General features: G+C 43.0%; 1 protein-coding gene across 1 annotated transcript; it reads right to left on the reverse strand.

The window, feature by feature from the left end:
- Positions 1 to 1,138: 1,138 nt before the first annotated feature.
- Positions 1,139 to 4,208, reverse strand: LOC105480030 (OTU deubiquitinase 1). Its single transcript, XM_011738465.3, has one exon. The coding sequence runs from the start codon at positions 3,814 to 3,816 to the stop codon at positions 2,374 to 2,376; it is 1,443 nt and encodes a 480-aa protein (XP_011736767.1). The 5' UTR covers positions 3,817 to 4,208; the 3' UTR covers positions 1,139 to 2,373.
- Between the last annotated feature and the right edge of the window lie 21,562 nt (positions 4,209 to 25,770).

A 25,770-nucleotide genomic window follows, 5' to 3' on the forward strand; every position in this document is an offset into this window, starting at 1 on the left:
AAAGTGGAGAAAAGGGGTAGCCAGGTAATTCAAATAACAGAAATTTTTTCTTCCCAAATTACTTACTGAAGCCATGAAGCAAAACTTACCTACACAAAAATCTAGAGATCTGTGATTAGTAAACATTTAAACCGTTGACAAATTCTTTCCTTGATACTCAACGGCATCCTTCCAAGAATGTGGTTAACCAATGAACTCAATCAAGTTCAGTTGTGTCTATGACTGTGCTGTCTAAATGACTAACTGAAAAGTAAAATATCCAAAATAGCTGCTTTTCTTATGCAGTAAACATACCCCAACACTATGCACACAGGTGCGCCAAATTAGTCTATTTGTGCTGCTGCAACAAAATACCTGTAATTTATAAAGAACAGAAATTTATATTTCTCACAGTCTGGAGGCTGGCAAGTCCAAGATCAAGGCGCTTGCAGGTTCCACATCAGGCGAAGGCCCCTTCTTCACAGATGACACCATCTAGGTGTCCTCCTGTGGCAGAACAAGAGAAGAGCAAAATGGGCCTAAGCTAGCTCCTTCCAGCCCTTTATAGAAAAGGCACTAATTCGTTCATGAAGACAGGGTGCTCATGTCTTGAATCACTTCCCCAAAAGCCCAACCTCTTAATACCACCATAATGGGGATTAACACATGAATTTGGCGTGCTGGGACACATATATTCAAACTATAGCATGTACTTTTCAACATCTTAAAACAGATTCCCGTGATCTCAAGAGGCCAGACTAGACAAAAATTAGGGTGTATCTTTGGTTAATCTTTAAAACGTTAAACTCTATATTGAGAGTGAGTGGAATACACAAGTATGACATTAAATTAGACATTCTGCTGACACAAAACTTGCACTTCCTTTTTCATTAGCCAATAGGTACAGCTATAATTGTAGACAGAAATTATAATTAGAAATAATGAGAGCAATTTCTTGGATTCTCCACCTTTAAATTATATTTTATTCAGACTTATCCTTTGAAATTACTCATGATTAGCCTATCTTCTTTATGTGAGAATTTAGGAAAACTATTGCTGTGGCATCTTTACGGAAAAAAAAAATGCATCTTTACATGCATACGTGTAAGAAAGTTTCCTACAAACACTACAATTTAAAAACCACTCTATCCAAAAGACATTGTAAAAGTATAATTTTGCATTTTATTCATTCATTCCATCAGCTGGGAATTGCTCTATTGTACAAATACAGTTTTGTACAAAAAAATCACAAAATGTTACAAAATAAAAAAAGTACAAACTGCATTACTTAATAAATATGACTAAAAGTAGTTAAAAGTGGCAATGAGATAGATTTTAAGTTGGAAACATTGTTTGACCCAGCAAACCATACAAGCTCTGTTTACAGACATTTCTACATTAATACAGGGCAATCCTATTTCACCTTCTGAAAGAATGTAAAAGAAATATTAAGACAGTGTTCTCCTGCTGTAACTGCCAAGGGTGGCTCCAGACATTTATGCCATTAGTTTATAAATCTCTTAGTTGGATCCAAGAAGTTAAAGCAGGAGGCTTATCTTGTCACAGAGTTTTATACCATGTTAACATTCTCTTTATAACAAAATAACAAATGTCAATAAAAACAATTGAGAGCACCAGACGATCTACTCTACATATCAACCAGGGTACAGAATAACCATTCTGCCATCAGCAAATATCAGACTTTCATTCAAGTAAGACCTGGTACTATCCCTTAAAACAGGAAAAAAAAGAAAAAAAACACCTTCCCACAACCTTCCATTAGGTAATTTTCTTTAAAAGATTCACCATTTCTAGAAAAATAATGATTTCCAAAACAACAGCTCTGTTTCATCAAAATGGAATGGGCCAAACATCTGGTAACAAGAATGTTTCAATATCCATTTGAAATAATTATCTAAGAATTGTGAAATTCAAATTTCAACAACATAAAATAACTACCAAATCACAAACTCTGTTCAAAATAATACATTTCATATAAAGCACTTCTCTGGATTTATGCCTGAACACATCATAGATGAAGGTACACCAGTTTTTAAAAATGTTGTGCAAAAATACATTTTTATAGAAAATAGACTACCAGGAATGAACAAATTTACACTGTGAGAAATCAGCTTGCAAATTAAGTAGTGCTCACTTTATACAGCAAATTATAAATAGCAATAAAATCACCCAAAGCTATCATGAAACATCATTTAGGTGGCCCAGCAACCTTCAGCTCTGAGAAAACATTCAAAAAGATGATTAAGGCATTACACCTACAATAAAATCTACTAGCAAGTTTGAAAGTGCTATTACCCTGATTAGAGTTCATGTGATTCTCCAAACACAAGTTATGTATGCAATTATTCCCAGGGTGTAAGGTTTTGAGACATTTCAAGAGCATGCATTTTGTTCAATATACATTTTGGATAGGGATATGGCCATAGATTTGGCAAGTTCTTCGTCGCGTTTCCTTTGCACTTGAGTTTGTTTGCACCAGTTGTCGTACTCTGGGTTAGGATAGGAGTGATCAAATACAGCATCATAGTGTCCGTTACTGAGCCAACTGAGCCAAATACTAGGCCTCAGGGAATCCTCTGGGCCCAAATAATGAATCATAGTAGACACCGTGGGGCTCTCCAGCCTCCCTCCAGTAGTTAAGTGGATATTCACATTCAGCATCTGCCCCATGGCCAGCAATTCCGGGTACCCAGCCCATGCCCCGTCTTGGGCAGCAGCGATGATAAACTCCCCCACGTCGCCCTCAATCAGGGGGCTGAAGTGGTCGAGATGGTCGGCGATATAGTGCACCGTCTGCTCCCTCAGCTCCCGGTGCAGGCTCTGGTCCCCATACACCGTCTTGCTGACAGCTCGGTAGAGGCAGTTGCCGTCGGGAATGATGTGGAATCGGTACTTATTCCTCTGCCGCAAGTACTTGTCCTGCTTCTCCACCTCGGCCAGGTACAGGGCCAGCTTCTCGTCTCTGGGATCTGACCTGGAGACGATCACCGGCTCCGCCGCGCTGCTCGGGGCGGTCTCGATGCTCCGGGCTGGGGGTGCCTCGGCCTCTGGGTCGGGCCTCCGCGCCGCGTCCCCACCGGGAGCGTCGCAGCGGTCGCCGCCCCTCTCCCAGCCCCTAGGGCCCCTTTCCACCAAATGCTCTTCGCCCCACGGACCGGGGTCGGGGCTCCCCGGGGTCGGCGCGGGGCCTCGGTGCTTGGCGGCGGCCAAGGCCTGGCGGTGCTCGCTCAGTCGGAAGTTCCGATCGGGCCCCTCCCGTGTCGCGTCCAAGCCCGCGGACTCGGGGCAGTCGGGCCGCAGCAGCTCCTCCAGGAGCCAGGCCGAGGAGCCCCGCCGCGGCGGGACCGGGGCTGCGGGCGCTGGGGCCAGCAGGAGGCAGCGGCCGCGCGGGGCAGCGGCGGAGCCCGCGGTGCCGGGAGCGGGCTCGGGCCCGTGCAGCAGGAGCCTGTCGGCGCCCAGGGCCCGCACGGTGATCTGCGCGGTGGACGTGTAGTGCGGCGGCAGCGGCGGCTTGCAGGACGCGCCAGGCGGGCCGGCGGCGGCAGAGGCGGGTGCGGCGGCCCCGGACACCACCTCGAAGCAGGAGGAGAAGGCGGGCATCTTGGCGGCGGGGACAGCGGCGGCTTCACGGTGCTCGGCGGCCGCGGCGGGCTGGCACTCACCGGTCTCGGGCTCGGGCGCGGCGCCGGCGGCTCCCGGGGGCTGCAGCGAGACCTTGAAGGGGGGGGCGGCGGCGGCGGGTGGCGCGGGGGCGGCGGCCGTGGGACCCGGTGACCCGGAGGGGTAGTGGGTGCAGACGCTGCTGTAGAGCTGCATGTCCCTGCCAGCCGCTCGGCCCCTTATAGGCGCGGCGAGCCCCGGAGCGGGGGACACACCCTCCGGGCCCGGGGGAGGGGGCCGGCGGAGCGCGGTGACCCAACGGCCCCAGAATAGAGATGAGCGCAAGGCCGCTGGCCGCCGCGCGTCAGCAGCCGCGAATAGCGCCCGGGTCCCGGCCAAATTCCTGCTGCGCCACAGCGTGGGGGGGGGGGCGGGGACGGGACGCGAGCTCGACTCCTGCCGGTGCGCTCAGCCCGCAGACCCGGGACGTCGCGCCCGCTGCAGCTGCTCCGGCCTGCGGCGGCCGCTGGGGACTCACGGAGGAAGCCGCCCGCCTCGTTGGAGCGCGTCCTGCCGGCGAGGAGGAGCGCGGTGCGCGCGGAGGCCCGGGAGGCGGGGCCGCGGTTGTTTACCTCAGGCCTCGCGGCCGCGTCACGTGGACTCGCTGGAATGCGCGGCTTGTCTCCGCGCCCGATTCAGCCGCGTCGGCTCGCCCCGCCCACTCCGGCCCGCGCCCCGCCCCTTGCTCCGCTCCGCCGACGTCACGGGCGTGGCCCTCGTCGCGCGCGCGGGCGGGGCGAGGCCGGGGGCTCGGAGGCCTGAGCGGTCCGGGGATTCCTGGCTGGGCCTCCCGCCCACGTGACTCCCGCAGACCGCTTCCCCGACCTGGGCACGGGTTTCTGCGCTGCGCCACTCTCCGCAGCGGCTGCAGTGGGTGCTGCGGGATGGGCGCTTCTTGGAGCGAGTTAGCATGCTCGGAAAGCTTGCTTGGCAGGAAAGCTTCTGGCATGGGTGTGGAGAACAGAATGCTGTTTGGCCTCTGCATGGTCATGGGCTACCATCCCTCCTTGCATCCACTACTGCCTCTTTTATCTTTTTAGAGATGAGGGTCTCACCTATCTCCAAAGCTGGAGTGTAGTGGCGCAGTCCATAGCTCACTGAAGCTTTGACCTCCCGGACTCAAGCGATCCGCCCACCTCAACCCAGGTGTGCACCACCGCCCCCGGCTAATTTTTTTTTTTTTTTTTTTTTAAGGCGAGGGTCTCACTATTACAGTTGCCCAGTCTGGTATCGAACTACTGGCCTCAAGTTGTTTCCCGCCTTGACCTCCCAAAGTGTTGGGATTACAGGCCCTAGCCACCAATCCTGGCACCACGAGTCTTTTCCTCTTTTTTTTTTTTCTTTTCCTTTTTAAGGCAAGGTCTCGCTCTGCCTTCCAGGCTGACTGCAGTGGCGCCATCATGCCCCACTGCGACCTCCACCTCCGAAGTCCAAGCGATCCCCCTTCCTCAGCCTTGCCTTGGGCAGGGATTACAGGTGCCCAGCTAGTTTTACCACTGCGTCTTTTCTATGCACTTCCTTGGACCCACCTGTTAAGGGTGAGTCCTCTAGTGGATTCTCCTGCCCTGCGAAGACAAAACCAACTTTTCTGCACCTCTGACCTATGTCACTTGGCAAATACCTGCTTGGGCGAAAGCAAGGAAGCCTTTTAGCCTTGTATAAACAGCCTTTCTCAGAATACCAAATGCAGTATCACCTAGGGCCTTTTGAAAATAGATGCGATTGCTAGCCAGAGGTCAAAAGCGGTAGAGAAAGTCGTGACCTGCTTTCTGGGGCAAGATAGGCTATAGAAAATACTTCTACCAAGCCTTTTTGTAATACCCACCTTTGTAAGGGAAAGCCAGAGGTAGTGGGAGACTTTTGCTGTATTCTGAGCTTTGATCAAATGCTAAATTAACAGGCTCCAAACATTCAAATTGAACCTAGAGGTTGTCCTAACATTTTAGAGATAGGGAGACTGAACCTGTAGGTGATGTAGGCTGTAATCCGGTCCCCAACCTTTCCAATAGAATGTGAATTCCATGAATTGAGAGACGTGGGTCTTGCTCTTAAATTTCCATTCCCTAACACAGTACCTGGCACATAATTGGACCTAATTAATATTTACTAAGTGAATGAGTAGATGGAAAGCGAGTTCCCAAGGTTCGTCAGATAGTGGTGAAGCCAAGATTACTATCCAGGTCCCTTGACCGTAGCCAGGGCTTTTAATTATTTTTGGGCGGTATGACTGGCAGGGTCCCAGCTCAGGTCACTCCAGCCGGTTAGGTAAATTAACTCAGAAGAAGGTAAATGACTGTCTAACTTTTCAAATTCTGGTAACTACTCCTTTGGGAGCTTGAAGCGCTCATGGCTAATTAGGAAAAGGAAATTACCATGCTTGGATTTCATCACTGATTTGTTGAGCATCTATTGCTCTGTGCATGAAGCACTTCACGCTTAACTCTTTCATTAGCTGGTGTTCTGAAACGGAAGACAAGACTATTGGCAAGGCCATCATCAAATAACATTTACCATACCCACTGTGTGCCTAGCAGGGCTAGCATAACTGGAGCCTGAAGGGAGATAAGGAAAATATTATCATTTAAATCCTAAAGCAAGAATAGATTTTAATAGGTTGGGGTAAATGCAGAAAAGAACACTAACAACAACAACAACAACAAAACACTAGGTCCACAGAAGACACGCTACCTCTGATGTACCAAGTTAGCAACAGACTAAAACAAAGAGGTGAAGATTTGAAACATTAACATTTTTAAAAATGTTATTTTTAAAAATCTTTTTAGTTGGTCTGGGGGCAGTGGACTATGCAAGACTGCGTGTTGACAGTAGGAATCCTTGTCCCCCCTGTATCTCAATGTGGAAAGACTTCCTAGAGGGGGTGATACTTCAGGAAACCTTCACAGCAGAGATGATGGCAGCTTTGGAACTGGATGTTGTTTTTGGCCCTTGGAAGCTAAGAGAAGACAAGGCCTTGCAGGTGACAGCAAAGAGATTAGGGAGGCAAATCTGATTTCTCGTGAGTTCACATAATTATCTATAATGTAATTAATTAAAATTAATATGCAGGAAAATTGCTACACGATCAGAACGATTGAAGAGTATAAGCTTTCAGGAGGTGAGTTGTTTCTATTCTGATGGTTTACATGACTATTTTCCCTTCCTCAACTATAAACTCCTCAAAAGGGTCCCAAAACTTAACACAGAATAACTGGTAAAGTTTTTGCTATATACAGTACATTAAAACATGGGAAGACTATAGATGTGATTTTTTTAAAAACTGTGCAAAGAAGCTGAATCCTGTGTCTTTAGATAAACATTAAATACATCCAATTAGGCTAGAAAAAAATTTCCTAGACTAGGAGCCATGGCTCATGCATATAATCCCAGCACTTCGGGAGGCTGAGGCAGGAGGATCACTTGATCCCAGGAGTTTAAGAGCAGCTGAGGCAACATAGCAAGACCCTGTGTCTACACAAAATTAAGAAAAAAATTAGCCTGGCATGGTGCCACATACCTGTAGTCCCAGCTACTTGGGAGGCAGAGGGGGAAGAATTGCTTGAGCTCAAAAGTTTGAGGTTGCAGAGAGCCATGACCACACCATTGCACTTCAGCCTGGGTGACAGAAGGAGGCCCTGTATCAAGGCGAGGGGGGAAAAAAGACAGAAAGTAGCAAGTGTTGGACAAAATGTGAAGAAGTTAAAATCCTCATATGTTCCCTGTGGGATTGTGAAATGATGCAGATACTTTTTAAACAGCTTAGCTGTTCCTCAAAATGTTACACATAGAGTTACCATATGATCTAGGTAATTCCACTCTTAGGTGTATATAACCAAGAAAAATAAGAACATATCTCCATACAAAAACTTGTATATCAATGTTCATAGTAGTAGTATTCATAATATCCAAAGGGTAAAAACTATCCACATGTCCATCAAATGATGAATGGATAAACCAAGTGTGATATATTCAGACAATGGAATATTATTCAGCCATGAACAAAATGAAGACACATGCTACAACATGGATGAATCTTCAAAACATGCTAAATGAAGAAAGCCAGATGCAAAAGGCCACACACTGTATTATTCCAGTTATATGAAATGTCTAGAATAGACAGTAGGCTGAGATGAGGAGGGAATGTGGAGTGACTACTAATGGGCATGGGTTTTTTTTGGAGTGATGAAAATGGTTTGAAAATAGCTGATGGCTAGTCGAGGGGCTCATGCTTATAATCCCAGCACTTTGGAAGGCCAAGGTGGATAGATCACTTGAGTGCAGGAGTTTGAGACGAGCCTGGGGAACATGGCAAAACCCTGTCCCTACACAAAATACAAAAATTAGCCAGTCATGGTGGCACACGCCTGTAATCCCAGATGTTTGGGAGGCTGAGGTGGGAGGATCCATTGATCCTGGGAGTTCGAGGCTGCAGTGAGCTGTGATTGTGCCGCTTCACTCCAGCCTGGGTGACAGAGGAGACCCTATCTCAACAACAACAAAAAAAAACAGAAAGAGAAAGGAAAATGGGTTATGGCAGGGCAAGGTGGTTCGTGCTTGGAATGCCAGCACTTTGGGAGGCTGAGGCCGGAGAATCACTTGAGTCCAGGAGTTTGAGACCAGCCTGGGCAACATTCAAGACTTCATCTCTACCAATAATAATAATCATCATCATAATAATAAATCAGTTGAGCGTGGTAGTGTGCACTTGTAGTCCCAACTATTCAAGAGGCTGAGGCTGGAAGACCACTTGAGCCCAGGACTTTGAGACTTTGAGATTGCAGTGATCCTGCCACTGCCTTCCAGCCCAGGTGACAGAACAAGACCTTGTCTCTAAAAAATAAAAAAGAAAGAAAATTATGGTGATCATTGCACAACTCTGTGGATATACTAAAAACTGAATTATGCATTTGAAGGATGAATGATTCCTATGGTATGTAAATCGTATCTAAATAAAAGCTGTTTTCAAAAACCGTACCATGAGCCAGGTACTATGCTCATTGCTTGAGATAAAAAGATAATTATGTTCTAACCATAAATGTCTCAGCAGCAACAATACTTACTTTGTGACATTATTGCATATATCATGGACAACATTTTATATATCTTAATTATTTTTTCTGATGAATTCACAGTACTCTCTATGATAGCTTAAATGTAATCGTTTAAATGGTATAAATGAGCTGAGGCCTACTAAAGCCAAATCATTCATGCCCAGATGAAACAAATATTTAGCGCTCTAGACTAGTAGAAATGCTATTTGAATTTATAATTGTTTAATAAACTTTTTGTGTAATCTTCATGATATAAAAAATACTTTTACATTTTGTAAAGTAAACATGTGTTGAGCATTTCACAAAGCATATGGGAATTGTACACAGATATGTCATATTTTTAGTTTTGTTGGTTCTGTGTATGGCTCTATGAGATTCTGAAAAGTGCCCAGAACATAGCAGCCTCTCAATATTTTCTGAATGTTGTCAAATAAAAATGATACCTCAGCAATAAAGGCAGGCGTCTTGGAAAGTGATGTGTGGAGTTGATATATATTCATTCTTTGTGTTCTATTGAACTGACAATTTAAAGTGAAAAAATAAATAAAGAGCATCATGTCGTGCACACATAACTCAGTATTCTTTCTCCAGCTCATCTACCAAGGCTGACACGTCACCAGCTGGAAGTGAAATTACCAGGCAGAAGTGAAAACTACCCTTAATTATTTAAACCTATGGCTCTTCTGAAATTGTGTTTATGTATTACTTGCATAACTTGAACATTATACTAAAGAAAAGAATCACTGAAAATTCTATTACGTAAAGACCTCTTAACTCCAGAAACTTTAAGTCAATATATGATAACAAGATCAAATAATCAGTAGGTGTTTGGTTGGTTGGTTTGTTTGTTTTTACATATATGTGTGTATATATATATAGAGAGAGAGAGCTTTTTTTTTTTTTTCCCGAGACAGTGTTTCACTCTTGTCACCCAGGCTGGAGTGCAGTGGCACGATCTCAGTTCACTTCAACCTCTGCCTCCTGAGTTCAAGCGATTCTCCTGCCTGAGCCTCCCAAGTAGCTGGGATTACAGGCACCCACCACCACGCCCAACTAATTTTTGTATTTTTAGTAGAGACAGGGTTTCACCCTGTTGACCATGTTGGCTCTCAAACTCCTGACCTCAGGTGATCAGCTTGCCTCGGCCTCCCAAAATGTTGGGATTACAGGTGTGAGCCACCGTACCCAGCCTATAATTTCTTATTTATTTTCTTTCTTTCTTTCTTCTTCTTATTTTCAAATAGAGATTGGGTCTTGCTCTGACGCCCAGGCTGGAGTACAGTGGCATGATCTCAGCTCGCTATAACCTCCACCTTCTGGGCTCCAGTGATCCTCCCAATTCAGCCTCCCAAGTAGCTGGGACTACAGGCATGCACGACTATGCTGGGCTAAGGTGTTTGGCTTTTGTAGGAGAAAAAAAGTAGGAGAAAGTTTGGGGAAAAGACTGTGATGGATGGATAATCATTGACTCTTGAGTTTAGGATTAGAAAAGGTGCAGATCCTTTTGATAATAGTCCAAGGGGTCATCTAGTAATTAGCAATAGGGTTCAAATCTCTACTCACACAATGGCATTCTTCATCTTGTGGATCCAATTGACTATTGAGAGAAGTCAAGTCTGTTACTCAACAGGGAGGTTTAAATGACATAATTTAAACAGAATGATCATTTCCCATACACAGCCTTGAATCATTCCAGCATATGGTGGAAGGGAGGAGCCCCAAAACCACACGTGTTCCCTGAATTCAGTTAATTTCTATTAGAAAAGAACAGTAGTTAGACTAGAACCATTTTGTTCTGTGCTCTGTTGCCTGCTTCTAGTTGCCTTAACCGATACGATGGTCAGGTCTGCTAACAGTAACTAGGCCTGCACAGGGATAAATAGAAGTATAATCATATGTCCCTTGTTTGTAAAGAGCTTAACATAAAGTAGGAAAAACAAGACACCCGCATGCACAGAAACATTGAATAACAGCAGTAAATGCAGAAATCTGTTACCAAGGATGTTTCTAACATAACTCAGTTGACTGTTTGTGTGGCAACATTTTAAAAATTCACAATCTTTGTAATGTTTACCTAGTAGCTAAATGTCTGTAAGTAAGTGAATGTGATAACAGTATGACTTACCCCTCCTAGAGACCATAAGGGTGTTTCTGTGGGGAGCAGGGAACAGCCACACTCCACCCTCCTTCTATATGGGTAGAAGGCCAGACGGAGAAACACACCCTTCTTGACTAAGAGCTCAATTGTAAAAATGCCCAGATACTATAAAACTATTTTGCCAAGACTTAAGGAAATGAAAAAAGAGGACCAGGCACAGTGGCTCATGCCTGTAATTCCAGCATTTTGGGAGGAAGAGAGGGGAGGATTGCTTGAGACCAGGAATTCAAGACCAGCCTGGGCAACATGGCAAAATCCCATCTATACAAAAAATATAAAAATTAGCCAGGCATGGTGATAAGTGCCTGTAGTCCCAGCTACTCAGTAGGCTGAAGCTGGAGGATTGCTTGAGCCCAAGAGGTCGAGGCTGCAGTGAACTATGATCATGCCACCGCACACCAGCCTGGGTGACCAAAAAGAAAAGAAAAGAAAGAAAACGAAGAAAAAATAGGAGAGATATTAAGTTACTTTAATATTGCTTTTTATTTAATAAAAAAAGTGTGTTAAAAAATTAAAGTAATGCACGCATGTAAAAATAGAAGTAAAATTCCTTTACATCCCACCCGTCTCCCTCATCTCCCACTCCAGTGGTAACTACTGTTAACATTTATTATATATATTTTTTCAGACGTTTTAATATGCACGTATAGATTATATGTATCATATACATATGAGCAAAAATTTGGCATTACAGAATTATATGGTACATATTTTCTCTGCATTATACCTTTTTCTTAATTAGTATGTACTGGACATGTTTCATGTCACAATATGTAGCTCCACCTTATTCTTTTTTAATTTTTAATTATTTAATTATTTATTTATTTATTTATTTATTTCCAGACAGGGTCTTGCTCTGTCACTCAGGCTGGAGTGCAGTGGTGCAATCATGTATCACTGCAGCCTCAACCTCCTAGGCTCAACTGGTCCTCCCACTTCAGCCTCCAGAGTAGCTGGGGCTACAGGTGTGTACCACCATGCCTGGCTAATTTTGTTTAGTTTTAGTAGAGAGGAGGGCTCTCTATGTTGCCCAGGCTGGTTTCGAACTCCTGAGCTTGACTGATCCTCATACCTCAGCCTCTGAAAATGCTGGGATTACAGGCAGAGTTTCTGCTAGTGAGGTGACTTAGGGTGGAACCCCGATTAGCCCCAGGATGGGGCTGATCACCAGAAAGACCAAGTGATTAGAGGATTAGAGGGTCAGAAGTTTCAGCCCCCTCACCCATCAACTTCCAGCAAAGGGGTTTTGGGGGGCACTGGAGATTAAACTTCATAAAAACTCTTGGACAATGAAAGCTCTATTCTCTCTCCTTCATACTTCAGCCTCTGTATCTTTTCATCTCTATTCTTTGTAATACTCTTCATTAGTAATAATACACTAATAAACGCAATTATTTCTCTGAGTCCTGTGAACCATCCTAGCAAATTAATCAAACCCAAGTAGGGGATCATGGGACTCCCAGATTGTAACCAGTTGGTCAGAGGTATAGGTGACAACCTACTACTTGCAATTGACATGTGAAGTGAGGTTAGTCTTGTGGGACAGAGCCCTCAACCTCTGGGATCTGACTCTTAACTCCAGGCAGATAGTGTCAGAATTAAATTGAATTATAGGACACCTAGTTGGTGTCCACCGCAGAACTGCTTGGTGTGTAGAGAAAAACCCCTACACCTGGTCACAGAAGTGTTCTATGTTGAGTAGAGATTGCAGAGAAAAAATAACTTTTTCCCTTTCACAGGAACGTATTTTTTTTCCTTAAGAATCTTCTTGATGGTTGAAATTATAAATGTAACTAGTATGAAGCCAATACATTGTTTTAAATGTAAATACTTTTTATGTGATTTCTTATTATGAAAATAATACATGGTAGTTACAAAAAAGTCAAAACCTATAAATAAGCAAAAGAGAGAGAGAAACAAATTTTTAAAAGTAGTCCTCCTGGAGCTGGATGTAGTGGTTTATGCCTATAATCACAGCACTTTGGGAGGCGGAGATGGGAGGATTGCTTCAGTCCAGGAGTTCAAGGCCAGCCTGAACAATGTGGCAAATCCCTGTCACTACAAAAAAACCTTAAAAATTAGCCAGATGTAGTGGCATGAGCCTGTTGTTCCAGCTACTCAGGAGGCTGAGGTGGGAGGATCCCCTGAGCCCAGGAAGTCAAGACTTCAGTGAGCCATGTTCCTGCCACTGCACTCCAGCCTGGGCAACAGAGCAAGACTCTGTCTCAAAAGCAAACAAAAAAACCCACCCAGGGCTCGGCGCAGTGGCTTACATCTGTAATTCCAGCACTTCAGGAGGCAAAGGCAGAGGATCCCTTGAGACCAGCAGTTTGAGACCTGCCTGGTTAACAGAGCGACACCATGTCTCTACAAAAAATTAAAAAATTAGCCAGGCATGGAGTGGCACACCCATAGTCCCATCTACTCAGGAGGCTGAAGCTGGAGAATAGCTGGAGCCCAGAAGCTGAAGGCTGCAGTGAGCTAGGATCACACCACTGCACTCCAGCCTGGCAGATAGAGCCAGACACTACCTCTTAATAACAAAAACAAAACAAAAAAAACACCGCCTATAAATGTGACAACTTCTTCAATTATATCTGTATCAGCGGTTCCCAACCACAGCAGTTTGGCAAGGTCTGGAGTCATCTTTTGGTTGTAACAACTGGAAGGAGAGCTGTTCCTGGCATCTTGTGGGTAAAGATCAATGATCTACTAAAGATCCTATCCTGTATAGGACAGCCCTTTACAAAAAAGAATTATTTATCCCAAAATGTCAATAGTACCAAGGTTAAGACACCCTGATACCCTGATACACACATACACACACACACACACATATGCTGACTTTAAAAAAAAAAAAGGGATACTCTTCTGTCATCTGTTTTTTACTTGATATGTCAAAATATCTTTTGTGTTAAAAATACACTTCAACATCTTTAATAGCATTTAAATAAATGAGTTATTCTTGAGTATTTTAGAAATTTTGTAGCATCCTTACGTAAAGGCATGTGTATGTATGCAAAACTGAGATGTTTCATAAAATAACATGTATTGTTACTACCTATAATGCATTCTATTTTATCTTCCATTTTATTCCTTATTTTAAATGTCAGTTATTACTTAAGTTCATTTCATGGCCAACTAATGACTGTGACTTGGAATTTGAAAACTAATGCATTACAGCTTCAGTTTTACTCTGATGGATTATTGTATTTACAGTACCGGCCAACTCTTGCTTCAATACATTTTCTGAGCAAATGGAATCATTGAAAAAAATGCAATTTTTTAGTGTGTTTCATTAAGTAACCTATAATTTATGTTCTGAACCAGTACATTTTTAGAGTAAAAAGGATTCCTATTAATTATTTCAGATATCAGGTGTAAATTGGGAGTTTCTAGAAAAAAATAGGATATATGGTCAACCTATTAATAACTGAGATAGCAAATGGTTATTTTCATATTTTTCTCTGTTTCCTCTTATAGCATTTATTCCTCTATCATACCCATGAACACCTAGGATCTCTGCTATTTGGTGAATGTCTTATAATTTGCTAATGTAAGCTAGAATAGGGACCTGCAGATTCTACTCCCAGCCTCAAAACTAACTGTTTGACTTAGAACAGATCATTACATCTCCCTGGCTCTTAATTATCCCACCTATAAAAGAAGGTTTAATGATCTCCATGATTTCTTTCAACCTAAAAATTATATGACTTTTATGCTATAGGAAATGATATGGAAACAACTTTTAAAAGCTTAGAGTGTAAATGGGATAACTAAATTATGAAACATACTGGCCTTCACCAAAATACAATTTCTTAGAACTTTTAGAACATTTCAATACAAATGCCTGCATAATCCCCGGGCTGGGCTCAAAGAGCAAGCAGCCAGATCACTAATAACTTTGGAGACCTCGAAAATATTCCCTTTCTCTGTCTATCCAGCCACAATTCCATGAAAAGATAAGAGTACCCTGATAATAAGTAAGAGTAAGTTTACCAGATGAAACACAGAAAAATACCGAGAAAGAGAGAGAGAAATGGAGAGTCTAGGATTGGAGGACACTATGCAAAAAAGTTAAGTGAGAGGTTGACTTCACAATTTTGTTAGAAGTGGACCCTAAATAAAATCATGGCTGCTGAATAGATTAATAGTCATACTCATGTTGAATGACACACAGCACATACAGTTGTTGTTTTGGGGTTTCAGGGGTTTTTTTTCTTTTTCTTTTTTTTTTTTTTTTTGAGACAGGGTCTCTGTCACCCAGGCTGGAGAGCACTGGCATGATCATAGCTCATAGCACACACAGATTTTTTTGTTTTGTTTGTTTGTTCGTTTTGAGACAGGGTCTCACTCTGTCACCCAGGCTCCAACCTCAACCTCCTGGGCTCAAGTGATCCTCCTGCATTAGCCTCCCAAGCAACTGAGACTACAAGTGTGTGCCACCATGCCCAGCTAATTTGTTTTTGTAGAGACGAGTTTTCTCTGTGTTGCCCGGACTGACCTTGAACTCCTTGGCTCAAGTGATCCTCCCGCTTCGACCTCCCAAAGTGCTGGGATTATAGGCATGAGCCACTGTGCCAGGCCTAATACACAGAGTTTTAAGAGTTACTGACTATGGAGGGCATTTTTCATGTTTGTCACTGCCCAGGGTGTTTTTAAACAACCTTTCCTCACATTAAGAGCCCTTCTTCTGCCAGATAGGAGCCTGGATTCATTCTCCCAGGTACCCATGAAGCAATGTCCAGGATTCAACTGAGGCTTCATCCGTCAAACACACCCACTCACCCAGGATTTAAATCCTGCAGTGAGTAACAGGAAGAAGCTGAAGTATGGTCCATCTTGTTCCAGAGTCCCCAGCAATATCTATACAAAGTGTTCTGTCCATATACATTGGCAGGGGGATTGATGTCTTCCCTGGAGCCATCCCTTCTACAGTGTAGGGTTGTTCCAACTCGACTCTCTGGAGAATTCTCTGAACTTTCAAAGATCATTTTATATATTTAAAGCTACTGAGAGAGAATGCTGTTGCTTGCAACTAAAAACTTTGACAGATTCAATATCTATAGTATGTTTTGTCTAGTAAAGTTGCATAAAGGAGATATGAGGTTAATTTTGTCCTAAAGGATAGAAGTCTCGTTTGAAGCGATGAAGACCCTATTCTGGACTTGAAATTTGGCAGAAGCAGGAGAGTCAGGAGTCTGGCCATGGGAAAGTGGACACTGTGGAAGCAGAGTAGTGAGAATAAGCCAGCCACTAGAAGACTTTGAAACCCAAGCTTAGATGTGTGTTTCCATTGGAAGAGCAAGAATTAGCCCTAGTAGAGGTTTTCTTAAGTGTGAGGTGCTTAGAGCTGCTTGTAGCATCAAAGACATGAACATTTTCAGGATTAAGGGTAGAACCTACCTTAATAGGTGGTCTCAATATTATCATCTCATTAGATTCCCAGAAAGATAAATCTAGAAAGAACCTCAAAAGAAGAAATCATAGTCTCTTAGAAATAAAGGGAAGATTGGGAAGAAAAAGGATAGCAAATTAGAAAAAAAAAAAATTGGAATAAGGCTAAATAAGGCCAGGTGTGGTAGCTCACGCCTGTAATCCCAGAACATTGAGGGGACAAGGTGGGAGGATCGCTTGAGGCCAGGAGTTCAAGACAGGTCTGGACAACATACCAAGACCATGTCTCTGCAAAAGCAAACAAACAAACAGGAACTTTAATTGAAGTCTTCTTTCTAAGGATATGGGAATAAAATAATAAGGCTAAATATAGTTAACTCTGTTGTGCAATTGGAATCTGTGCTTGAAATCATTATGGTCAAGCTAATTACTTGCCTGTTTTAATAATTAATGGTTCATCACATGACTGATACTTATATCAGTCATAACCTTTACCGATTATTACCAGGATGCCTAAGTTAGGCATCCCACAGTCTTCGTGATCGTATGTAGATTCTGCTCATGCACAATGACGGTCACTGTGGATCGGAAAAATGGGATATATTATAGAAGAAAGTATATTTCATATGTGAAATTTCATTCATTTGTTCTAAGAATGGTTTCTCAATTAATATTTACTTACTGATCATGGTATGTATAACTTTCACAAATGTTATACTTTCACACATATACTGAGATTTGGGGGGAATTGTGAAAAGGTAAAAAGTAAACTTGTTATCTCTGCAACTATTAATGGTGCACCTGCAGGAATTGTTCACAGATAAGGCAGGTTGCCGGTCATTGGTGTTTCTGTCTTGCAGCATGCAAAAGAAGTCCTTTCCCTTCCATTCATGAAAGCAAATTGCAGTGAATTAATGGGGAGGATTATATGGATAACTGTGAATTATATTTTAAAAAGAAATAATTCCTAAAGAACTTTAATGTATTACTGGCTGATCGCAATACACCAATGTGTATCATCTTTCCGTTGAAAACTGCTTTGCATTCCATTTCCCTTCCATTTCTTTAGTGCATTTTAATTGAAAAATAGCAGTGATTCACTCAGGAAAATGCCCAGCAAATACAATGGGAGAACATTTGAGAAAAGAAATACATAACAAATGATATGGTTTAGCTCTGTGTCCCCACCCAAGTCTTACGTTAAATTGTGATCCCGAGTGTTGGAGGTGGGACCTGGTAGGAGGTGATTGGATCACAGAGGCAGATGTCCCACTTGCTGTTCTTGTGATAGTGAGTTCTCAGGAGATCCGGTTGTTTAAAAGTGGGTGGCATCTCCCCCCTTTGCTCTCTCTACATGCTTGCATCCCCTTCACCTTCTTTCATGATTGTAAGTTTTCTGAGGCCTCTCACCCATGCTTCCTGAACACCCTGCAGAACTGTGGGTAAATTAAACCTCTGTTCTTCATAAATTACCCAGTCTCAAGTAGTTCTTTATAGCAGTGTGAGAATGGACTAATACGACAAGTCTAGCAAAATAGAGTAAAAATCAATAGCATATTAATTCTTTATTGTTATGTAACAAATCACCCCAAAACATAATGACTTAAAATGACAATACATATTTGTTGTCTCTTCAATTTTTACAGATCGGAAATTCAGAAAAGCTTGGCTTAGTGGCTCATGAGAACAGAGTCCGATGTCAGCAGAGGCTGCAGCCATTGGAAGGCTCGACTAGGGCAGGAGGTTCTGCTTCCAAGGTGGCTAACCCCAACAAGTGTTGGTTGTTGCTGGCTGTTGACACATGGGTTTTACCAGGACTGCCTGAGTGTTTTCATGGCATGGTGGCTCACTTCCCTGAGAGCCAGGGATTCAAAAAGGAGCAACGCAAAATATTTCATGCCCTTCGTGACCTAGTCTTGGATGTCACCCTACATCAATGCCACCACATGGGTCAGTTTGACTCAGTGTGAGAGGAGGCTATACAAGAAAGTGAGGGGTGAGGGGAAAATGTAAGTGAATGCCATGAGGTAAAGATTATTGGGCGCCATCTTGGAGACTAGCTATTATAAAAATAAGGAGAATAAACAGGGTGAATCCAGTCATAATGACTTAATTGTACATTTAAAAATAACTAAAAGAGTATAATTGGATTGTTGGTAACACAAAGGATAAATGCTGGAGGGGATAGTATCTTCTTTTCCATGACGTGATTATTACACATCACATTGCATGCCTGTACCAAAATATCTCCTGTACTCTGTAAATATATATATGCCTACTACATACCCACAAAAATTAAAAATTAAAATAAAAAATAAGGGGAATACAATTAGAAGGGAAACAGGACTTTTCCTTTACATAATAATGGATGAAGGATATCTTAAGTCTGATATATTGGGGTTGCTCAGAAAAGTTGGGAGATACTACACAAAAGGTCTCAGGAACCTAGGACCTAGGTCTGGATAGAAAAGAAATGTTGCCAAGAGTGGTGGCTCATGCCTGGAATCTCAGCACTTTGGGAGGCTGAGGTGGGAGGATTGCTTGAGGCTAAGAGTTCAAGACCAGCCTGGGCAATATAGTGAGACGCTGTCTCTACAAAAAAAAAAAAAATTAATTAGGCCAGGTGCAGTGGCTCACATCTGTAATCCCAGCACTTTGGGAGGCCAAGGCCAAGGTCAAGAGATCGAGACCATCCTGGCCAACATGGCAAAACTCTGTCTCTACTAAAAATACAAAAATTAGCTGGGCATGGTGGCATGCCCCTGTAGTACCAGCTACTCAGGAGGCCGAGGCACGAGAATCACTTGAATCCGGGAGGTGGAAGTTGCAGTGAGCCGAGATCGCACCACTGCACTCCAGCCAGGCGACAGAGCAACACTCTGTCTCAAACAAACAAACAAACACACACACACATTTAAAGTTAGCTGAGCATGGTGGTGCGCATCTGTAGTCTCAGTTACTCAGGAGGCTGAGGTGGGAGGATTGCATGAGCCCAGGAGGCACAGGTTGCAGTGAGCTAATGTCACACTACTGGACTCCAGCCTGGGTGATAGATTGAGACCCTGTCTCAAAACAAATGAAAAGAAAACAAAGGGTGATGGCCCCCAGGAAAGGCTAGTTCCTTGGGATATATTTTGGGAAAGTGGATGGTGGAGGAGAAATAGCTGGAGGGAAGGCAAGGTAGGATTTGGACCAGGCTCTGTTTGTTTGTTTGTTTGTTTGTTTGTTTGTTTGTTTGAGACAGAGCCTTGCTCTGTCGCTCAGGTTGGAGTGCAGTGGCGCGATCTCAGCTCACTGCAACCTCTGCCTCCTGGGTTCAAGCAATTCTCCTGCTTCAGCCTTCCGAGTAGTAGCTGGTACTAAAGGCGCCTGCCACCACACCTGGCTATTTTTTTTTTCTTTTGTATTTTTAGTAGAGACAGGGTTTCACAGTATTTGCCAGGATGGTCTCAAGCTGCTGACCTTGTGATCCGCCTGCCTCCACCTCCCAAAGTGCTGGGATTACAGGCATGAGCCACTGCGCCTAGCCAATGGACCAGGTTCTTCTTCAAAGCTTAGATCCCAATGGGATACTTCAAATTTCCTAGATACTCTTCCTTTATGTCTTTAAGTTCATTTCGCCAAAATAGAAGGAGATTCAGGGGCCCTTCAGTACTACTCAGATACTACTGAATAGTAAAACATGAACTAGTAAAACTTGTGAATACATCTTAAGGAGTGTGGCACAGAATGAAGAACAGCAGCTGAACTGGCACCACAAGGCTGTTCCTTACCCCAGGTTGCATTTTTTTTTAATTTTTTATTATTATTATACTTTAAGTTCTAGGGTACATGTGCATAACGTGCAGGTTTGTTACATATGTATACTTGTGCCATGTTGGTGTGCTGCACCCATCAACTCGTCAGCACTCATCAACTCGTCATTTACATCAGGTATAACTCCCAATGCAATCCCTCCCCCCTCCCCCGTCCCCCCTCCCCGTGATAGGCCCCGGTGTCTGATGTTCCCCTTCCCGAGTCCAAGTGATCTCATTGTTCAGTTTCCACCTATGAGTGAGAACATGCGGTGTTTGGTTTTCTGTTCTTGTGATAGTTTGCTAAGAATGACGGTTTCCAGCTGCATCCATGTCCCTACAAAGGACACAAACTCATCCTTTTTTATGGCTGCATAGTATTCCATGGTGTATATGTGCCACATTTTCTTAATCCAATCTGTCACTGATGGACATTTGGGTTGATTCCAAGTCTTTGCTATTGTGAATAGTGCCGCAATAAACATACGTGTGCATGTGTCTTTATAGCAGCATGATTTATAATCCTTTGGGTATATACCCAGTAATGGGATGGCTGGGTCATATGGTACATCTAGTTCTAGATCCTTGAGGAATCGCCATACTGTTTTCCATAATGGTTGAACTAGTTTACAATCCCACCAACAGTGTAAAAGTGTTCCTATTTCTCCACATCCTCTCCAGCACCTGTTGTTTCCTGACTTTTTAATGATCGCCATTCTAACTGGTGTGAGATGGTATCTCATTGTGGTTTTGATTTGCATTTCTCTGATGGCCAGTGATGATGAGCATTTTTTCATGTGTCTGTTGGCTGTATGAATGTCTTCTTTTGAGAAATGTCTGTTCATATCCTTTGCCCACTTTTTGATGGGGTTGTTTGTTTTTTTTTCTTGTAAATTTGTTTGAGTTCTTTGTAGGTTCTGGATATTAGCCCTTTGTCAGATGAGTAGATTGCAAAAATTTTCTCCCATTCTGTAGGTTGCCTGTTCACTCTGATGGTAGTTTCTTTTGCTGTGCAGAAGCTCTTTAGTTTAATGAGATCCCATTTGTCAATTTTGGCTTTTGTTGCCGTTGCTTTTGGTGTTTTAGACATGAAGTCTTTGCCCATGCCTATGTCCTGAATGGCACTACCTAGGTTTTCCTCTAGGGTTTTTATGGTGTTAGATCTAACATTTAAGTCTTTAATCCATCTGACTTCAAACTATACTACAAGGCTACGGTAACCAAAACAGCATGGTACTGGTACCGAAACAGAGATATAGATCAATGGAACAGAACCGAGTCCTCAGAAATAATACCACACATCTACAGCCATCTGATCTTTGACAAACCTGAGAGAAACAAGAAATGGGGAAAGGATTCCCTATTTAATAAATGGTGCTGGGAAAATTGGCTAGCCATAAGTAGAAAGCTGAAACTGGATCCTTTCCTTACTCCTTATACAGGTTGCATTTTTAAAACCTCTGGAAACAAGAATCCTATGAACAACATCAGAGTTACTATTGCATAAAGATAGGAAGGGAAGAACTAACTACTACTGAGCGCTTAATATGCTCCGGGCACTGGACTAGGTGGCTTCTACAAACTGATCATTTGATACAATTCTCCACTCTCCACACTTCTTCTCTTCTCCCTCTCCTTTCTTTCCTTTCCTTTCCTTTCTCCTTCCTTTCCTTTATCCTTTCCTTTCTTTTTTCCTTTCCTTTTTCCTTTCCCCTTTCTCTTTCCTTTTCCCTTTTCCTTTTCCTTTTCCTTTCCTTTCCTGAGACAGGGTATCTCTCTGCCACTTAGCCTGGAATGCAGTGGTGAACAATTATCAAACCCTGCCGCCTTTAACTACTCTGACCAGTTTCCATTATTTCAAAATGTGCAGCCTGGGCAACATGGTGAGACCTCATCTCTACAAAAAAAATTTGTAAAACATTAGCCAGGTGTGGTGGCCACACCTGCAGCCCTTGCTACTCAGGAAACTGAGGCAGGAGGATCACCTGAGCCCCAGAGGTCAAGGCTGCAGTGAGCTAGGATTGCACCCGTGCATTCCAGTCTGGGTGACACAGTGAGACCATGTCTCAAAAAGAAAAAAAAAAGTCCCCAGAAGTGATTATAATTTGTAGGTCATACCTTTTAAAGGAGTTTCTTCCACTTCCTTATATTTTCCCCATACCCAGCAGACAGGAACATTGTGGTGTTGAATCAGCTTCGATAATGTAGATAAGAAACATAATTTATGACATGGAAAACCCAAGTCTGCAGATGACCACATGAACTTTTAAGTGAGAGAGACATAAATTAAGGTGTTCTATTTAAGCCACTCTTCTTTGATCTGCATTACAGAAGCTAAACTAGTACTCTAATATATGAACTTGTCAAAGGTCACACAGTAACAAGGAGCAGTCCTGACATATCCTTGCTTTCCAAGTTCTACTCTATCACCTCCCGCCATACACCTTGACAAGGAGATGTACTTGCCAAAAAAAAAAAAAAAAGAGTATTATTTTGGCTCCCAATATTCTTATCTATTCAGTTTAATAAATATCTGAAAATGATAGTTCGTTCTGTCAATTTCATATCCTATAGAGTGGAGAACCAAAATTATGCTTCTTCCAATGTTTTAATACAATAAATCCCCATTATGCTAAATGTTAAGCAGTTTAGATTTGAGTTCTGCTTATGCACTCTTTTGAGGTTCTGACTCATATTTTTTCTTTCTCCCAATCTCTCTCTCTCTTCCTCTCTCTCTTTTTGAAACAGGGTCTCACTCTGTTGCATAGGCTGGGGTGCACTGGCACGATCACGACTCACTGCAGCCTCAACCTCGTGGGTTCTCAAGTGACTCTCCCATCTCAGCCTCCTGAGTAGCTGAGATTATAGGTGCACACCACCAAACCCAGCTAATTTTGAATTTTTTTTTTTTTTTTTTTTTTTTTGAGACGGAGTCTCGCTCCGTCCAAGTGCAGTGGCCGGATCTCAGCTCACTGAAAGCTCCGCCTCCCGGGTTTACGCCATTCTCCTGCCTCAGCCTCCTGAGTAGCTGGGACTACAGGCACCCGCCACCTCGCCTGGCTAGTTTTTTTGTATTTTTTAGTAGAGACAGGGTTTCACCGTGTTAGCCAGGATGGTCTCGATCTCCTGACCTCGTGATCTGCCCGTCTCAGCCTCCCAAAGTGTTGGGATTACAGGCTTGAGCCACCGCGCCGGGCCTAATTTTGAAATTTTTTGTTGAGATGAGGTCTCACTATTTTGCCTAGGCTGGTCTTGAACTCCTAGGCTCATGTGATTCTCCTGCCTCGGTTTTCCAAAGCAGTGAGATTACAGTTGTGAGCCACCGTGCCCAGCCATGATTCATCTTCTGTGCAACACAATCTATTTGTGGGATGTAAAATTTATTGATTGTTTTCAAATGCAGTGTTCTCTGAGTATATTTTTCTTGTAACCTTATACATATGATTACCATCATGCCATCTTTATATAACTCTTCCTATTCATACTAATACCAGAAACATATACAGCTGATAAGGCTGGGCGTGGTGGTTCATGTCCATAATCCCAGCACTTTGGGAGGCCTAGGTGGTTGGGTCACGAGGTCAGGAGTTTGAGATCAGCCTGGCCAACACAGTGAAACCCCGTCTCTACTAAAAATTTAAAAAATTAGCCAGGTGTGGTGGCGGGCGCCTGTAATCCCAGCTACTCAGGAGGCAGGAGAATGGTTTGAACCCGGGAGGCGGAGGTTGCAGTGAACCGAGATTGCACCATTACACTCCTGCCTGGGCAACAGAGCAAGACTCCATCTTGAAAACAAACAAACAACAACAACAACAAAAAACATATACGGCTGATATTCAGCTAATAGCTACGGGTATAGTCATACAGATTGGAAATAAAATATTGAAATACTTCCATATTCCTTGGTGAACAGCCAACATCCTATGGCTTCCAAGGTTCCCAGATGTCCTTATGCCTGTGTGGTCCCTCTCTTAGATCTCTGAATCTACACAGCACCCAGAAACCAGCAGGGAGCCTCCAGCTCCATGACCTGAATTCATTCTGATATTCATAAATATTTAAAATATTTAATATCATTTCTGGGAGCATATCTAGCCTGTGGCTTGCAAAGTAACTTTATGAGAATTTCCATAGCTAATCATTTCAATAATACCTTTGAAGAAGCTATCAGTAAAAGAAGCTATCCTTCTGGTAGTGTTACGTCTTTCCAAAACCTTTATGTATACCTTGATGACTTAAGGTAAACATTTGTAGTATTCTTTTTTTTTCTTTTCTTTTCTTTTTTTTTTTTTTTGAGATGGAGTCTCACTCTATTTCCCAGGCTGGAATGCAGTGGCATGATCTCGGCTCACTGCAACTTCTGCCTTCCAGGCTCGAGCGATTCTCGTGCCTCAGCCTCCCAAGTAGCTAGAACTACAGGTGTGCACCAACAAGCCCAGCTAATTTTTGTATTTTTAGTAGAGGTGGGGTTTCACCATGTTGGCAAGGCTGGTCTCGAACTCCTGACCTCAGGTGATTTGCCCACCTTGGTCTCACGAAGTGCTGGGATTACAGCCGTGAGCCACCACACCTGGCCCATTTTTAATATTCTTCCAAGGACTTTCCACTGAATCTCCACTAACCTCAGTACACACACACACACACACACACACACACACACACACACACAATTATTAAGCTAATATAGTTATTTCTCTGCATAAATCAAAATCATAAACATAAATCAAACCTACTTACTATAGTTTAACCATTTTTTTCCAAATAATTCTATGCTCCCAGAATGAAAAATTCCCTGTTTGTTTACATTGTCAAATCATCATCTCTTTAGCCAACGTTCACACTTCATATAAGCCATACTTGTGCTGGTAATTATGGAGCAAAGCTCTATTTAAGCAAACAAAAATGTTTCTCTCTTCTGCTTTCTATTTTAATTTATAAAGCTTTTGTTGTCAGCCACAGTGATCTTACTTGAAAAATATGTTACAAAGTGTATGATGTAAAACATTTAGCAAACTATTTGGCATTTTCTTTACAAGGGAATGTTAGCAATCATTATTGTTATTATCATCATTATTATTATATCTCTTAAGTGCAAATCTCATACTGTTATCCTTCTGCTTAAGATCCTATGTGACTCTGTCACCCAGGCTGGAGTGCAGGGATGCAATCATAGCTCACTGCAACCTGGAACTTCTGGGCTCTGGAGTTGATCCACCTCAGCCTCCCGGGTAACTGGGACCATGGGCAGCATGAGGAACCACCGTGCCAGGCACCATTGCTTTTCTTAATGCAGTTTGCAGTGTCCTTGGCGACCAGGTCCCAGCTTCCTGTTCAGTCCTCTTCTCTCATCACTCAACCCTGTGTCTCCCCTTTATCTTTCACTCATAGGAAACAACTTTATTCCCCCTAAATAGGCCCTGTCTCTTTAATCTCTAGGCTTTTGTACATACTGTTTCCTTTGCTTGGACGTTCTTCATCTGGGTAATGCCTGTTCACCCATAAGGTCTCAATTTCAATGATGCTGCTTCCTTGCAAGTCTGCCTCCCATCTGCGTTTGTAACAACCTGTGCTTAACAGTCCGTGAATGTACCAAGTGTTATAAATGCATCACGCAGTTACTTGCCCATTTCCTAGATTACAGACTGTTCAGGTAAGGAAATGATGGTTATCTTTTCCCTGTTGAATCTTCATTTAGGCTTTCCATTAGTACAGT

This window comes from Macaca nemestrina, chromosome 9, assembly GCF_043159975.1.
Source record: "Macaca nemestrina isolate mMacNem1 chromosome 9, mMacNem.hap1, whole genome shotgun sequence".
In the NCBI taxonomy this organism is placed as follows: Eukaryota; Metazoa; Chordata; class Mammalia; order Primates; family Cercopithecidae; genus Macaca; species Macaca nemestrina.